The sequence below is a fragment of the Sinohyriopsis cumingii genome, chromosome 5 (assembly GCF_028554795.1).
Source record: "Sinohyriopsis cumingii isolate HCF-2022 chromosome 5, ASM2855479v2, whole genome shotgun sequence".
In the NCBI taxonomy this organism is placed as follows: domain Eukaryota; kingdom Metazoa; phylum Mollusca; class Bivalvia; order Unionida; family Unionidae; genus Sinohyriopsis; species Sinohyriopsis cumingii.
The window spans coordinates 30,464,263-30,484,168 of NC_142965.1; the positions used below are offsets into that span (position 1 = coordinate 30,464,263).

The 19,906-nt window shown below is 34.1% G+C and overlaps 1 protein-coding gene across 1 annotated transcript in view; it reads right to left on the reverse strand.

Moving 5' to 3' along the window:
• The window catches only part of LOC149798873 (inositol 1,4,5-trisphosphate-gated calcium channel ITPR2-like), a 367,714-nt gene that overhangs the window by 65,616 nt on the left and 282,192 nt on the right, over positions 1–19,906 (reverse strand). The window contains exons 53-55 of the mRNA XM_089957788.1: positions 19,146–19,247; positions 14,974–15,075; positions 11,190–11,258 (exon numbers count right to left, since the gene is read on the reverse strand). Coding sequence (XP_089813914.1) covers positions 11,190–11,258; positions 14,974–15,075; positions 19,146–19,247 — 273 coding nt within the window. The remainder of the gene's footprint in view (positions 1–11,189; positions 11,259–14,973; positions 15,076–19,145; positions 19,248–19,906) is intronic.

The following is a 19,906-nucleotide window of genomic DNA, read 5'->3' on the forward strand; positions in this document are numbered from 1 at the left end:
TAAAGATAAAACTCCCAATATGGAATTTGACCTGTAATGTAAAGATAAGACTCCCTATATGGAATGTAACCTTTAATGCAAAGATAAAACTCCCAATATGGAATGTGACCTGTAGTGTAAAGATAAGACACCCTATATGGAATGTAACCTTTAATGCAAAGATAAAACTCCAAATATGGAATGTGACCTGTAGTGTAAAGATAAGACACCTTATATGGAATGTAACCTTTGATGCAAAGATAAAACTCCTAATATGGAATGTGACCTGTAATGTAAAGATAAAACTCCCAATATGGAATGTGACCTGTAATGTAAAGATAAAACTCCCAATATGGAATGTAACCTTTAATGTAAAGATAAGACACCCTATATGGAATGTAACCTGTAATGTAAGGATAAAACTCCCAATATGGAATGTAACCTGTAATGTAAAGATAAGACTCTCAATTCAGAATGTGACCTGTAATGTCATAACAAGACTCCCAATATGGAATGTGACACATCTGCCAATAACAATATACAATTAAGTATACAAAGTTTTAATCTTAATCTCAAATAACTCTTAAAAGGAAGGAAAATGTGATATAAAACTAAATATTTACATGTGACCTTGACCTTCAAGATAATTAAAGATTTTTTATCCCCATCTACCATGGTGCAGTCATAAAAGTTCACAATAATGAATTCTATTACCTTTAAGACACAACTGTCAAGTTAATGGGAAGACAAGGAGAATAACAAAGTTTCATTGCTGTATCTTAAAAAGAATTTGAGGAAAAGTATAGAAAAGCAGTAAAACAAAAGCCCTCAAAGGGACTGACAATCTACAGGGCAAAATGAATTTCCATGAGTTCAAGAAAAGACCATTTCTACCTTTAAACTATCAAGTTATGAAATCACCTCATACTCTTGTATATTAATATTTTAATAAAATGGATCAGATCAAAGTCTGCTGCAGTGCACATCCTGAATATTATCATGGCACCATATTCATTTAGGACAAAGTAGACATCATTCGAAGTTATTTGGTGAAACCCCATCTCATAATGATCATCCCAATCAGGGCAGTAGTGATAACAAGATTTTTAAGACAGACATCAAGCAGCCATATTGGATGTCTGACTGACACCATTTTAAGTTAGGTCTTATTAAAAAAACCATTATAGCCTACATACATGGATAATGATGCTAGAACAAAACCATTTCAGTTGCATGGGTATAAAATGATTACAAATGAGTATATAAGCATTGTGATTTGATGATGGCATGCATTCAGGTCTTAATAATTGTGGACTCAAATATATACATACTTTTTGGAATTATTACAAAAAATGCATGCTCCACACATAGCATGCATCTGAAAATCAAGTGCATGCTCTATACTATTATTGGTCAGTAAATTTAACTTCCTTACACAATTAAAGTTTGGTGTTATGATCTGCTGATGGCATGCATTCAGGTTTTAATGATTGTGTAATCAAATAAATAAATATATATATATATATATATATATATATATATATATATATATATATATATATATATATATATATATATATATATATATATATATATATACACATATACACACACACACACTTTTTGGAAGAAATAAGAACTTTCATTAAGCAAATCTTGTTTTGAATTACAAAAAATGTATATTCCATAGATACTATCTGATACTATCTGAAAATCGAGTGCAACTTGATACTGGTCTGTAAATTTAGCCTTCCTTACAAATGTTTGGTGCATGGGGGAGGTCAGTTCACAAAATTAAAATGAATACAGCATATATGTATGTTTACAATGTCTTTTTCTTTTTCTCCAGCTGAAAATCCTCAGCTACAAGTAGCTGGAAAAAAGACAAAACAGAAAGAAGACTAACAAGGTGAAAAGAAATGTGTATTAGACAGGACTGGAAAGAAGAAACCCAAATAGCCACCAAAACACAGATGACAGAAGCCAAATTGAAAGAAAAAAATGGCCATAGCTGCTGCAAAGGAAAAACTGGTGGAACGGCTAATCACAGCATCAGATGAACCTGATATTCTGAAAGACTTGGGTACAAGTTCCCATGTTAACATGGATAAGACTGAATAGCAAACAGTATTCATTGTAGACACTAATGTTATATTAAAACTGTAGGAAAACTATGAAAAATGTATGTACGAAATAAACAACTGCATGATGAGATAGGATTTTAAAGGAGAAACTAAAGGAAAAGGATGAGAAAATTGTAGAGTTAGAATAGACTAAGGCATCACATATAATTACCAACTCACAAAGAGAACAGATTGAAGGCATGCTAGTACTAATGACTCAGAGGCTTCCTGGCATAAAGATATTCAAACTCCAAGATGGAGAAAAATGACTGTAATGAATAACCTCCCCCAGGAGCTTTCAATCAACAAAAAAACTGAAGGAATCGAATCATGTCAATATCAGAGTGAGCCAGCCTCCCTCACTGTTTGTCACAGCAGTCAATCACCCAAACTTGCAGCAACCAGATCATCTCACTATTCCAGTGACCCATCACCCCAGACCACAAGTGGACATTCTTCAACTGACAGATTTGCGTGATACTTACCTTTATATGAATGCTAGAAATTAATATAATCTGCCAAACTGAAACATCTTAGCGATATGACTAAAAAATTGTTAAAGCTATGTTAAAAATCCAAATCACACACACTGATTACATACATTTTTTAAGATTACTTCCTGAGCCTGAAATGAATAACCAAACATTTAAATGAGGACATTTTTTCACGAATATCTGAATTGATAATAGCAATTTAAATATTTGTTTACCAGGATAGCAGTGATATCCTAATGTTACATTATATACACATTTTAAGATTACATACTGAAGCTGAAATGAATAACCAAACATTAAGATGAGAATACATTTTCAGAAATATCTGAATTAATAAATTTAAATATTTGTTTACCAAGATAGTACTGACATCTAAAACCAAACTTACCAGCACCAATCAACTGCCACCAACAGAACACCCCTGTTGTGCTTTAATGGTAGCAATTTGTTAAAGAAACACTGAGGCAAAATGTATACTGTATTGCAACAGTTAGTAACTTTACCAGTCACATCATCACTTAACTAAATGACCTAAAATTCAAACACCTACTCAAAGGAGTAAAGATAATGTAACTATTTTTAGTAGTTCCATTACACACATCAACATTAATCTATTCATTTGTGTCATTCTGGTACTCTTGTATAAATAATGTGCAGTAAGGTCGAGTTGATATGGCATAAAATGGATCAAAGTCAACAAAACTTGTATGCATTAATCAACATGGCATAAAATTGATCAATGTCAACAAAACTTATACGTATTAATCAACATGGCATAAAATGGATCAGATTAAAGTCAAAAAGACCAGCACACAATAAACATGACATAAAATGGATCAGATCAAAATCAACAGAACTTGTATGCCTTAAACAACATTGCATAGAATGGATCTGATCAATGTTAACAAAAACTTGTACACATTAAACAACATGGCATAAAATGGATCAGATCAAAGTCAACAAAACTTGTAGGTTTTAATCAACATGGCATAAAATTAATCAAAGTCAAGAAAACTTGTATACCTTAAACAACATGGCATAAAATGGGTCAGATCAAAGTCAAGAAAACTTGTACACATTACACAGCATGGCATAAAATGGATCAGATCAAAGTCAACAAAACTTGTATGTCTTAAACAGCATGACATAAAATGGATCAGATAAGTCAAAAACACTTGTACAACTTCAACAACAAGTCATAAATTGGATCAGAAGAAAGTCAACAAAAGGAGTAGACCTTAGACAATATGGCATATAATGGATTAGATCAAAGTCAACAAAATGAGTAGACCTTAGACAATATGGCATATAATGGATCAGATCAAAGTCAACAAAATGAGTAGACCTTAGACAATACGGCATATAACGGATCAGATCAAAGTCAACAAAACGAGTAGACCTTAGACGATATGGTATATAATGGATTAGATCAAAGTCAACAAAATGAGTAGACCTCAGACAATACGGCATATAATGGATCAGATCAAAGTCAACAAAACGAGCAGACCTTAGACAATATGGCATATAATGGATCAGATCAAAGTCAACAAAATGAGGAGACCTCAGACAACATGGCATAAAATGGATCAGATCAATCAGATCAAAGTCAACAAAACTTGTATATGTAAACAACATGGCATAAAATTGATCAGATGAAAGTAAAAAAATCTGTATGTCTTAAACAATATGGCATAAAATGAATCAGATCAAAGTCAGCAAAACTTGTATGCCTCCAACAACATGGCATAAAAATGGATCAGATCAAAGTCAACAAAACTTGTATGCGTTAAGCAACATGGCATAAAATGGATCAGATCAAAGTCAACAAAACTTGTACTCATTAAACAACATGGTATAAAATGGATCAGATCAAAGTCAACAAAACTTGTATACCTTAAACAACATGGCATAAAATGTATCAGATCAAAGTCAAGGAAACTTGTACACATTACACAACATGGCATTAAAATGGATCAGATCAAAGTCAACACAACTTGTGTGCATTAAACAACATGGCATAAAATGGATCAGATCAAAATCAACAGAACTTGTATACCTTAAACAACATGGCATAAAATGGATCAGATCAAAGTCAAGAAAACTTGTACACATTACGCAACATGGTATAAAATGGATCAGATCAAAGTCAACAAAACTTGTATACCTTAAACAACATGGCATAAAATGGATCAGATCAAAGTCAAGAAAACTTGTACACATTACACAACATGGCAAAAAATGGATCAGATCAAAGTCAACACAACCTGTATGCCTTAAACAACATGGCATAAAATGGATCAGATCAAAATCAACAAAACTTGTATGCATTAAACAACATGGCATAAAATAGATCAGATCAAAGTCAACGAAACTTGTGCACCTTAAACAACATGACAACATTACTTTTAACTGGCACTATATAGACACTGTTGTGCTGAGGAATATACATGTGATATGTAAGAGCTAACAATTACAAATTGGAAATCAAGGATTAAATTTTTTTCAGCATCTGTATACCAGAGATTTCTGGAGGCAAATGAGTCAGAAATGATTGTCTTAGTGTGACATGAAAAACACGATTTTGGACACCCAATTCCCTGACACAGTCATGTTTCGAAAAACAATTTTCAGGAAATTCTTATCAGCAAAGTTTTTTGAAACAACAACAACAGAAACTATATATTTCTTGACTACCATGATATATGCATGTAATCTGTGCATAAACAGTGCTAATTTGCAGATGTAAAGTAAATAAGGTACAACAACCAAATTTGTCAGAAGTAAAGTACATCAAATTAGAGATGTACTGAAGAATAGATTTTATTACATATCACTGCACTGAATGAGAATGCTGAAGTCAACTTTAATCAAGTTTGTTATCAGCGGCAATGTTTCTCGGACATCTGATTTTACTCCACAATGAAATACAAAACATGATTATTTCATGTCAAAATAGCATTCAAAGTGATTCATTTTGTAGATTGTGATTCTGTAAACAATATGTCATCAGCAAAAGCCCAGCAAATTTTTTTTTTCAAAACTAAAGGTCTTACTTTGTCAAGCACAAGAAAAAGGGGAGCATTAAAATCTTTGCACATACTGCAAACATCCTATGAACATGAAGTATACAATGTCTGTCGAAACAGGAGCACCACCTACATGTAGCATATTTGACAAGCTGAATTGAAAATTCTCTTTATTATTTTTCATTTTATGAAATAATGAACTATTAATTAACTTTTCAGGATGATTTTAGCCATGAAAAAGATTAACTAAAAGACAATATTAAGCACTTGCTCATGTTTGATGATAAAGCATTAACACCCATACTGGACAGAGGCATTTATTAGTACTTTATTACCAGTATGTCCCCCATTAAACTTGAAAATATTATTTTCGTCACTTCTCTCAATGAAATGGTCAGTCCTAAATTTGCTACATATTCATTTTACTATAAAGGCAAGCATATCTTGTGGTCAAGCTGCCTCAGATACAGTTCCAATATGGCTTTGGTCATTATGAATAACTCCATTATGACCAAGATCCACTGAAAGAATCCAGCAGGGAAGTTTGGACAACAGTACAATCCAGTCTCTAGCAAATGTGGAGATGAACACTAATGACACTTGCTTTACCTTCACACACCCAAATCAATCCATTGAGAGCAGCAAAGAGATTGTATCTAACTGAGCCCATATTATGCCATCCAATGAACTTAAAGACAGAAACTTGATGAATGTTTTTATTTGATATCAGTGTGGTTGCGATGATGTGAGTGTTTGCACATGTATATGTGTATGACATTGTTATTTGACACTGCTAAGTCTATTAATTATAACTTTCTTTTTAAGTGTATTAAATGCTTTGAACTAGACAGTTATTTTTTTAAATTCAGATTAGAATTTCCAATCATTTTCTATAGCTTACTCTTAATTGGATGACATAACTCTTGTTTTGTTTTTTGGTCATGTACACTTACCCACCTTGGGACCTCAAAACACTTTTTGAGTCTGAAAAACTCCCCAACACTGTCTAGAAAAATGGCAGATATGCTGCAAGGAGACTGGGAAGGTGCATGTGTATTATGATTGTGTAAGTATTATCAAAGAAATATATTTTACTAAAAAAATTAGTTTCTTCATCAAATACATTACAGTCATAATATCGCTTGGTGTTCAGCACTAAGTGCTTAGTGTTACGACTGGTCGGCCTGGTGTCAGGATAATATGACTGGGTGGGACATCATGCTAAATGTCTGCGACATGATGCCCCAGTGCTAGACATCACTATAAACTGCCACACTGTGGACATCGCAGTAATATGACTGAAAAATTGTTAAAGCTGCAGTAAAAATCCAAATCACACACACAGTCATGATACCTTAGGAGAATAGATAAGAGATGGATACATCACCTTAACCTGGAGAGATCATCTCTGGTCACCTATGGCATGTCAGACAGCTTCTAGATAAAATGTCTGGAATATGGACTCATATGTCAGGACTGGCTTTGAAAAAGGGAAAATTTTCCCTCTTGCAAATGCAGCAGAAGTCATTGTCACATTCTCATGATGCTGTTGAATGACCTGGTAAGGTGATCTGTTGTGCCATGACTATACATCCCACCAGATCAAGGTTGGGATGAAAAATCTCTTAAATAAAAGCTGGAGAATGACAACTCTGATCTCCACGCCATGGCATGACTAATGTGAGTTGACTCTGAACTCCATGCCATGGCATGGCTAATGTGAGTTGACTCAGATCTCCATGCCATGGCATGGCTAATGTGAGCTGACTCTGATCTCCTTGCCATGACATGGCTAATGTGAGTTAAAGAACAGTTTTGCTCAAATGCTATGCTTGTAGCAACTGCTTTAAACTCATGAGCTGAAATGTGTAACACATTCATTTGATCTGGGGTTGTTTCCTGATATGCAGAGTGAATAACCCACTTTTTAAAGAACAAAAGTGTCTCAGCTGTTATATCATCCTGTTCTTTTTTGATAAGTAAGAATAGACATGATCTCCCTAAATGCAATGTGTTTGTCCTCTATAGATACCACTTTCAGAACTACCACTGGGTCCTGTAGGTAGCCTTGAGCTGAAGTGTCCAGAGTAGACAGTGATTTCATTATAAAAGTCTGGTTACCCATGAACAGGAGTCTCTTCTTGCTATGAAAGCTCGTACTGTCATGAACAGGAGTCTCTTCTTGCTATGAAAGCTGGTACTGTCATGAACAGGAGTCTCTTCTTGCTATGAAAGCTGGTACTGTCATGAACAGGGGTCTCTTCTTGCTATGAAAGCTGGTACTGTCATGAACAGGGGTCTCTTCTTGCTATGAAAGCTGGTACTGTCATGAACATGAGTCTCTTCTTGCTATGAAAGCTGGTCCTGTCATAAACAGGAGTCTCTTCTTGCTATGAAAGCTGGTACTGTCATGAACAGGGGTCTCTTCTTGCTATGAAAGCTGGTAATGTCATGAGTGAAGCTGATCTGTCATGTCGGAACTGCATGTAGTCCACTGATAGGGCATATATCTTGTTGACTCTGCCAGCCATTGCTTCAATGCAGTGAAGAAGCAGGTCTTATATGAAAGGTGAACCAATGATTCCCTTGAAAGTGGTTCAGATGGTGTCTTGTTCAGCTAGGTTAGTACCCACGATAGGTTCCACTCTGGGCACAGAGTAAACATTTTTGGTCATGTATAATCAAAGTTGGAGAGAAGGTCAGACAAGTCTGGATTTGGAGCTGGAGAAGATCGGCTGTGTTCTGCCTGTTGGAAGATACCCAAAGATACACAGAGCCCATGGACATGATATTGCATACCAACTGCTGAGTGTCATTAAAAAGTGTCCAATGCATATGAATAGAATGTTTTTGTCATACCCAATGATATCTCATTTGACTGCTGGGGTGTCCATTTGAATCACTGGGGTATGGAACTTGTATAACTGACAACAAAAATTTGATGGAAGGTATTTTTGTGAGAAAAAGTCAGTTGATGCTTGAGTCTTGTAAATGAAGTTGTAGACAGTCTAAAATGTCAGTAACTCCTTCAGACTGCACAAGTAATGTAAAGTTAGATTCTTCCTTTTTAGTCAAAATATCAACTGATGCTAGGGCTCTGACCCAGGTAGTTGATACAGTAGGAGGAGGAGGAGAACAGAATTCCAAAGGTAAAAGCTGGAAGTTAGGAATACAAAGTCATCACACATCATGGTATAGTCTAGAAATGATGATGGAACTTGAGACCAAGCATGGTCATTTTGTTTGCAGGTGGTGAGTATTAGGTCTCTTGTACCTGTGAATTACCTGTAGAAGAGTCAAAAGGTCTACTGCTCACAAGGCTCATGGAGCACCCTGAATCTGATATTGTGACTTCCAAACAGTTGCTGATCAAAGGTTACCTTTGAGTGACAAAGGTCTGAGAATATTGTACAGTGATGTCTGCTGGATATTGAGGACTAAGCTGGGCATCATAGGTAGTGAGTGTCTAGAGCAATATGTGGGTTAGGATGACTGCCAGTATAGATTGGGTTCAACATGCTGGCCAACAGGTGTTCTTTTGGTGGCTAATAATGTATTATCTGTTGTGATCGTGTTCCATTATAATCCTATTTAAATGGCCTAGCCTGGTTGTAACAAAAGTGGGCCATCTTTATAGGAATGACATCAAGTTCATGCCCCATTGGGACGGGATATGGGATGTGTGATTCACACAGTCTATCTGTGCAGCTGCTGTGTGATACTGTTATTTAGGCTGTTTGTTTGCTCTTTAATTTGCTCCTCAGCAATAGATATGGAGCTGAAATCTGAAGTGGAATGGCCACAGTATCACCAAAAAGGATTTATCCTGTTGTGGTGGTGAATGGGTGGCTGGAATTGTCTCTGAATTTGTTGCTTTTCAATGTATATGGCTCATGCATCATGGGTAGATTTATTTCTCTCTGAATGAAATTCCCCCACTGACAACATGTCAGTATGTATACTTATGGCATCTTTATCCTTTAATGTGCATTTCTGCGCCATCCCCTTTGGTGTCCCAAGCACAGTATTCCACTTGTCTTCAGTCAATGCTGTGTTTGCATGTGTTAATAGTTTTACAGCTGGAATACACAACACAAGTGGAGTGATTATCGGTAGTGTTCTTCCAACACTTGCAAGCTTTACATTAGGTTTAGCCCATCCATCGTCTAATCTGTAAGACAAAGACAGCAAAACCTAAAAACATATGAAGCCCTGCACCTATTTTTGAACTCAATGCTGGTGCAGAGCTATACCATATAAATATGTTTAACTGGCATATGGTGCATGCAGTAGCAATCATAGCAACAATTTAATGAAGCTTCAATATATATATACAAAATACAATTACAGTTACCTGTATGGGTAAATTCAGTGAAACTTGGCACATGGATATTAAGATTTCATTGGTGTAGAAAACTTACCCGTATGTAACTGGTCATGGCAGAATTATACATATATTAAGTTTTTAATAGCCCACAACAAATTTATTGTTCAACTATAGCCATAACTATGCTGTCGATGCATAGTCTATACATTCAAGTACGTAAATACTATTAAATGCATGATGATGGCAATGTGATAAAATAAAATTTTTAAAGCAGAAATTTGTTCTTATAAGAAGAAAGAGAAGTTGGAAATATTAGATGCAGTATATATCCCTTTTGAAGTGAAGAATCCTTCAACTTGAAATTTTAGAACTTCCAGAAACTTGGAATTTGTGAGGCCTCTCTGTTAAAAGCATGCAGCTAAGCATGAGTGGAAGTCGTAACTGAGATATTCACAGGATTTGGTGCCAATCCTCCTGAGCAAAGGGGTGATAACTCTTATTGACTGCCAACTAGATGGCCATATAACTTTTAGCTCTTTTCAGCAAGGGTTGGATTTGCAAGATAATAGTAGTTCTCCTAAAGTATTATGATTTGGTAATGTATATGAAGAGAAATATATATCAATGTCATTTACAGTATTTACTAGTTCCAATATGGGTGGATGGATACAGAAATATTGATTGAACATTTGTATCAAATCATAGATGGATGGCAGTTAATACACTAGTTCCAATCTGGGTGTAGGATACAAAAATATGGATTGAACTTTTGTATCAAATGATAGATGGATGCAGTTAAAACATGCAAGTTCTAGTCTGGGTGTAGGATACAGAAATATAGATTGTACCAAATGATAGATCATCTGAAGTATGTAATGAAAGTGGATGACAAAAACTATTTCAGCAGCTCAGGACCTCTACTGCAATATTTTAATGTTCTTTTGGAAAGGCCTAAATGACAAAATATTTACAACAGAACAATTTATGCAGTAGTTTGGTTAAAATAAAGAATGATGTACAAATTGTTGCCTCTAAGTAATGACACTGTTCTGAAATGTTATTTGAACAGTGAAAAAATGTTTGCATTCTTGATGAGAATTTTGAAAGTGTCATACTGTCTACAGTGGCTCAACCATAGGCACATAAGTGATTTATGATTATGATGTCTGGTAATCATTTCTTTTCTTTTTGGAAATAATGACATCAATTGAATACATATTTTTGTGACTATTAGCACTACCTGACAGTCACTGTGTGCCTCCATCATCACTGTAATCAAGGTTTCCGTATTAATGTTCTCCATCACTTCCTGCAAGGGAGATTACTCATGATTAACAAACAGCAATGGCTAGAACATTCAAGCAACAAGCAGAAGATATTTCTGCTTCAATTTTATTTAAAGTTAGCATATTTATTACATTATAACTTTATCTTGTTATAAAATATCAATTGTTCACTAAATAAAATGATTTTTTAATATAATAAAATGATTGTATATAAAAGTAAATATTCTAATTGCATTGGCAACTCAGACACAACTAAACATTTTGATGTTCATTTTGTCAATATTTCAATAATGTGACTCAAGCATTAAAAAGTAATATGAAGTCATGGAGTTGAAAGTGAGGATGTTTACATTATCTCAGAGACAGGTCTTGCAAGAACCTGTGTAAAGTAACCTGTCTGCTTCAATCATCATTTGTTCATTTCTTAATTAATTATACCATTCATGTGTGTATAGTAACCACCTACCTAATACAACCAATGATTGTTTTTTGGTCCTATAGAGATTATCATGTACAGCATACAGCAACCAGGATCAGTATTTTTGAAACCTTTAAGTAATGCCAGCTCAAGCTCATGTTTGTAAATTTTGCAAATAATAATTAGAAACAAACTTAAAATCATGGAACTTTTAGGATTTTCTTAACTTTAGTTCCTCTACGGTGATGCTTAATTAGAATGACATAACTATGTTTTGAAATTAAACTTGAGTTTCAAGTTGATATGTAATGACTATTCATCTATTTACATCAGTGTATCTCATACTACGGGACTAGTACTAATCTACCTATATTGGCATATCTCATACTATGGGACTAGTACTCATCTACCTATATTGGTATATATCTTACTATGTGAGTAGTACTCATCTACCTATACTGGTATATATTTTATTATGTGGCTAGTACTCATCTATCTACACCAGTGTATCTCATACTATGGGACTAGTACTCATCTACCTATATTGGTATATCTCATACTACGGGACTAGTACTCATCTACCTATATTGGCATATCTCATACTATGGGAATAGTGCATGCACTCATCTACCTATATTGCTACATATCTTACTATGGGAGTAGTACTCATCTACCTATACTGGCAAATCTTTTATTATGTGACTAGTACTCATCTATCTATACCAGTATATATCATACTATGTGACTAGTATTCATCTATCTACACCAGTATATCTCATACTATGAGACTAGTATTCATCTACCTATATTGGTATATCTCCTTATATAGGAGTAGTACTCATCTACCTATACTGGTATATATTTTATTATAACTATATGACTAGTACTCATCTATCTATACTGATATATAAATATATGACTAGTACTCATCTATCTAGACTGATATATAACTATATGACTAGTGCTCATCTATCTATACTGGTATATAACTATATGACTAGTACTCATCTATCTATACTGGTATCATAGGGCTAATACTCTTCTATTTATTCTAGTGGTTCCAATTCCCTAGGTCATGACCCAAATCAGGGTCACAAGGGTCACTTCTGAGGGTCACCGATAATTTTTTTAGGGTGACAAAACTTATCATAATGTAGATTTGGCCATCTTAAGGCTCAGGAAAAATATCTTTTATGGTCATGGCCAAAACTGGATGGGAAAAACAGATCTATTCTGGTATATCTCTTACTATGGGACTAGTACTCCTCTATCTACACTGGTATATCTTTTACTATGGGACAAGTACACATCTATTTATACTCATATATCTTTTACTATGGGACAAGTACTCATCTATCTATACTGGTATATCTCTTACTATGGGACAGGTACTGATCTTTTATACTCATATATCATTTACTATGAGACAGTTACTCATCTATACTGGTAGATATCTTACTATGGGACTAGTACTCATCTATTTATACTGGTATATCTCTTGCCATTACATTAAAGGACATCTTACAGTTTCTATTTCATTGTTGTTTTTCTCCATACACAAGGTATTAATGCCATATGTGAGAAGCTAAAACCCACTGTGCTAGTGCTGAATCATTTGCCTGAAATTAGTGGTGAACTATAGCTGCTCTCTCCCTGCAACAGCCATTTCCAATGAGGCAATAGGCCAAATGATATGCTGATGGCTGAGATGAGACAGGCAGTGGATTCTGATACCTTCTGTCCTTTAGTTTTGTGTTTCCTCAATTGGTTGTTTTCAAACATTTGTGATTACTGGCTATTTATTTTGATATGTTAGACATCCAAATGTATAAATTTGAATATGTAGCACTTGCAGGTAATGACACACTGAGCTTGGAATCTGAACTGAATGAAGAAAATGATGAATACATGGAAGACTGAATACAAACAGACTGTAAATACTGCATGGTGAGCGTATTGGTGTCACAGAGTTTGCGGTGTTACTTTAGTATTTTAGAGTGTACATAAACTGTTAAGAACAGTCACAATTCCTACAAAATAATTAAAAAAATAAATAAATACATAAAGTGTCCATTTAAAAAGCTGCAGAAAATTCAGTTCTAAAGTTATTTTTCAATATGACATTTCTGTTGATGAATATTATGTATGTATCTCACTGTCTGTTATACACTAATGGTCTTGCTACCACCAAAATTTTGGGGGGGGGCAGTTGTTGTTTCATAGGGCTGTTTATTATTTTACTTTGATTCATTGACTTAAAAAGCAGGCTAAATACAGCCTTACTCAAATTCAAGTACTGAATGACAGTACCTTCAATTCATTTACTATGAAGAAAGCAGGTCTATAATGTGGCCTTAGTCAACTTTAAGTAATGAATGACAGTACCTTCAATTCATTTACTATGAAAAAAGCAGGTCTATAATGTGGCCTTAGTCAACTTTAAGTAATGAATGACAGTACCTTCAATTCATTTACTATGAAGAAAGCAGGTCTATAATGTGGCCTTAGTCAACTTTAAGTAATGAATGACAGTACCTTCAATTCATTTACTATGAAGAAAGCAGGTCTATAATGTGGCCTTAGTCAACTTTATGTAATGAATGACAGTAAATTGGATTCATTTACTATGAAGAAAGCAGGTCTATAATGTGGCCTTAGTCAACTTTAAGTAATGAATGACAGTACCTTGGATTCATTTACTATGAAGAAAGCAGGTCTATAATGTGGCCTTAGTCAACTTTAAGTAATGAATGACAGTACCTTGGATTCATTTACTATGAAGAAAGCAGGTCTATAATGTGGCCTTAGTCAACTCTAAGTAATGAATGACAGTACCTTGGATTCATTTACTATGAAGAAAGCAGGTCTATAATGTGGCCTTAGTCAACTTTAAGTAATGAATGACAGTACCTTCAATTCATTTACTATGAAGAAAGCAGGTCTATAATGTGGCCTTAGTCAACTTTAAGTAATGAATGACAGTACCTTCAATTCATTTACTATGAAAAAAGCAGGTCTATAATGTGGCCTTAGTCAACTTTAAGTAATGAATGACAGTACCTTGCGATTCATTTACTATGAAGAAAAAAGGTTAAGTGTGACTAATCAAAACTGACTTCAGGCAATTAGGGCATGATACATGGATGCATAATTTTGTTTGCCCTTGGGATTAAGTGACTAATCTCAGTTACTACAATGTAGTATTGTTAAACTTCATGTATATTTACATGGACAAGCTTTGAACTCCCACCTCAAAATAAATATCCAAACCTCAAACACGGTAGAAAAAGTCAGAAAAAAAGCTATCCTACTCCTGTTACCTTGGGAAATTCTTCAGCACTAGCATCATCCATCTTAACTTTTGGATTCTCCTCTGTTAACGATTTAATAAGAATCCCGATGGACCGCTTTAGGTTGTAGATCTGGTGAAAAAGAATTTTCAATGTGACTTGATCTGTACTATAGTGATCAACAGGTTAACACAGTACTGTATTTCCTGTAATTTTTCTAAAATGAATTTTTTATATTAATTTCTGAGTATGAAAAATTATATGTAAAATAAATAATTATTAATATGTGGAAGATGGCCATTTTGAGAAACAAACAACATTAAAATGTTATTTTTTTATTTTCTATCAGTAAAATATTGATGCTGTTACATCACTGTAAATAATCAGACAATTTATGCTTACCCTTGGGTAAATCTCAGAGTGCCAACTCCTAAATATTAAGTTCGCTATAAACTTGGGATATTGCATCTCCATGATGAAACCCTATCAATGCTACAAACTTGGGATATTGCATCTCCATGATGAACCCTATCAATGCTATAAACTTGATCACTAGCTCTTATGTAGGTAGGACCTACATGCCTTATAACTCTTTTTATTCTATCCCCTTTAACTGATTTGATATAAAAGATCTAATTAACATGATAATATAAAACGTATCTAATTTTTATTGATTTTAACAACACAACTAACAGTTGCAAATCAAAACACAGTTGGCACATAAAAAGGTTCTTAACAAAATGTTTGCTGGCATAAAATGTTACCACTAGTATGCATAAACAACATTTTTATTGACAAATAATTTATATTATTTTCTTAAAGTGTACTGAGAAAAAAAAAGACTTTAAAAATGTTTTTTATTAAATGTTGCAATTCTCACGATGCTGATCAGAATTTCCACATACTAGCCACCATTTACAAGGATAAATTATCTGATACATAGAGGTTTCATTGACCATTTTTGATCCTGAATTTTTCTTGCTTTGCAATATATGTCTATATTTGTTCCATTCATGCTAAGCAATATTTTTGTCCTCATTTTATAAGCATATTCTGATTGATATTTCATTCCCAGCAATACAGGCCTATGTTGGTTGATATTTTATTCATGCCCAGCAATACAGGCCTATTTTGGTTGATATTTTATTTATGCCCAGCAATACACGCCTATGTTGGTTGATATTTTATTCATGCCCAGCAATACAGGCCTATTTTGGTTGATATTTTATTCATGCCCAGCAATACAGGCCTATTTTGGTTGATATTTTATTCATGCCCAGCAATACAGGCCTATTTTGGTTGATATTTTATTCATGCCCAGCAATACAGGCCTATTTTGGTTGATATTTTATTCATGCCCAGCAATACAGGCCTATACTGGTTGATATTTTATTCATGCCCAGCAATATAGGCCTATTTTGGTTGATATTTTATTCATGCCCAGGAATACATGCCTAATTTGGTTGATATTTTATTCCCAGCAATACAGCCTCATTTGGCTGATATTTTATTCATGCCCAGCAATATGGTCCTATTTTGATTGATATTTTATTCATGCCCAGCAATACAGGTCTATGTTGGTTGATATTTTATTCATGCCCAGCAATATAGGCCTATTTTGGTTGATATTTCATTCCCAGCAATACTGGCCTATTTTGGTTGATATTTTATTCCCAGCAATACAGGCCTATGTTGGTTGATATTTTATTCATACCCAGCAATATAGTCCTATTTTGATTGATATTTTAGTCATGCCCAGCAATATAGGCCTATGTTGGTTAATATTTTAATCATGCCCAGCAATATAGGCCTATTTTGGTTGATATTTCATTCCCAGCAATATAGGCCTCTTTTGGTTGATATTTTATTCATGCCCAGCAATATGGGCCTACTTTGGTTGATATTTCATTCCCAGCAATACAGTCCTATTTTGGTTGATACCTCATTCCCAGCAATACAGGCCTATTTTGGTTGATATTTTATTCATGCCCAGCAATGTAAGTCAATTTTGGTTGATATTTTATTCATGCCAAAAAATATAGGCCTATTTTGGCTGATATTTATTCATGCCCAACAATATAGGCCTATTTTGGTTGCTATTTTCAACTGAACAAAGGGATACTTGCCCCTGCATTGTAAGTGGGTTCACGATTTATCATGGCATGTTAAAACAAGAGAGTAGCAGAACGTGAAATTACATGAAACAAATGATGATTGTGTTTCTGAAGTTCATACATCTATAACATCATTTTTCCACGTTTTAATTTGACTTTAAACTAAAAAGTGAGTAATGTGCACAACAATGGTAGTGTTACACATACAAGATGTGTTCATACATTTGATAACACAGCACTGGTAGTGTTACACATACAAGATATGTTCATGCATTTGATAACACAACACTGGTAATGTTACACACACAAGATGTGTTCATGCACTTGATGACACAACACTGGCAGTGTTATGCATACAAGATGTGTTCATGCATTTGATAACACAACACTGGCAGTGTTATACATACAAGATGTGTTCATGCATTTGATAACACAACACTGGTAGTGTTACACATACAAGATGTGTTCATGCATTTGATAACACACCACTGGTAGTGTTACACACACAAGATGTGTTCATGCACTTGATGACACAACACTGGTAGTGTTACACATACAAGATACATTCATGCATTTGATAACACAACACTGGTAGTGTTACACACACAAGATACATTTATGCACTTGATGACACAACACTGGTAGTGTTATACATAAAAGATGTGTTCATGCATTTGATAACACAACACTGGTAGTGTTACACATACAAGATGTGTTCATGCATTTGATAACACAACACTGGTAGTGTTAAACATACAAGATACGTTCATGCATTTGATGACACAACACTGGTAGTGTTACACACACAAAATGTGTTCATGCACTTGATGACACAACACTGGTAGTGTTACATGCACAAGATACGTTCATGCATTTGATAACACACCACTGGTAGTGTTACACACACAAGATACGTTTATGCACTTGATGACACAACACTGGTAGTGTTATACATACAAAATGTGTTCATGCGTTTAATAACACAACAATGGTAGTGTTACACATACAAGATGTGTTCATGCATTTGATAACACAACACTGGTAGTGTTACACATACAAGATATGTTCATGCATTTGATAACACAACACTGGTAGTGTTATACATACAAGATGTGTTCATGCATTTGATAACACTGGTAGTGTTAAACATATAAGGTGTTCATGCATTTGATAACACAACACTGGTAGTGTTACACATACAAGATATGTTCATGCATTTGATAAACAACACTGGTAGTGTTACACATACATGTTCATGCATTTGATAACACAACACTGGTAGTGTTACACAAACAAGATGTGTTCATGCACTTGATAACACAACACTGGTAGTGTTACACATACAATATGTGTTCATGCATTTGATACAACATATTCATATTGATTTTCCCAACCAAATATTAAGTACATATGTTTGTATTTTCCTTGCATTTCATAATTACTAACTTAAAGTCTTTGCATTGTCTTAAATTAACTTTTTGGGGGTAAAACATGTGTTCTACAGCTTTCGCTTAATTTGTGTGAATAAGGTATTTGTAAAATAAATTGTCTAAAGTTATAAAAGGTTAAAAAAAGTTGAAAATTGTTATACTGACCTGAAAATGTTACCAGATCTTCCACATAGGCATGCATTATATTTATTTAGTTTACCATAATGGTCTATTATGCTTAATTCTGCTTTTGATTTTGTCAGTTTAATTCCTTTAGTTCAAAAAAGTTGAAAAATGGGTGAAAAAAATTCAAAATTGTTAAAATGTTATGAGAATCAAGTCCAATTATCTACAAGTACATATGTGTAAAGTAAATTGAAAATTTACTGTTACTAATCAGGTTTGAAAATCTAGCCAAGTTATCTATTTATAATCAGTTTTGAAATTTCAGTTTTAATGGTTTTAAATTTACACCGTGGCAATAAAATGGATTCAGGACAGCCATACAAATGAGTGGATGAATAGCAGCAAAACAAGATGCCTTGTTTTGCTGTCTCAGTGGATGCATATAAATGAATTATATTCAACGGAAATGATTTTATATCTTCTATGAATTTTGTTCAAATAACAAACACAAAAATCCTGACATTGTACATACGTCTTCAGTGGAGCAGTCCTTGTAGACAGCTACTCGCAGTATGTGGTTTATGTAGTCACAGATCTTATTCTCAAACACTGTCGACTGGTTTGCTGAGTTGCCCTGGAAATAAAAAAATACATGTTTCATTCATTTTTAGGTTGACAAAACATTGCTATTTTTTAAACTAAGGCTTTAATAAAAGCTCTAAATAACCCACCATTCTGCAGAATACTGAATTTTTGCATATCTGATTGAGAAATAAGACCAGAATAAAATCATGTACTGCATATACATGATTACAAGTGGTCAAAAGCTAATTTCTCTTTGAGGTTCCTATAAATGAAGATGTACTTTGTAAGTCAAAACCATCTGTAAGGGTTGACTTGTCATCAGTGAGTCCAAGTTGCACTTTTGTGAAATAAACAAGCCAAACAGGACAGACAGGTGGAGAAAACAATGATATAACTGATGTAAAAATACAGTTACATTACTGAGTGTAATATGTCACAAATAAATTGACAACTTACATTTTGTCCATCTCTGTGTAATAAAATCCAAAGAAATCCATAATGCTTTACATTTTTTAATCTATGGAGTTAAAGGCAATTGCACATCAAAGTGCTGTTATAACCACTGGTCAAAATTCTCTCTTGACCCAAGCCAGTTTCAGGGTTTTAATGATTAACTAGCCAGGATTTCTGTCGGAAAACAAAAGACAAATCTGCCAATTATAAACAAAGAAGATACCAAAACAACCAATTTTCCAGTTTGTGGAAAAT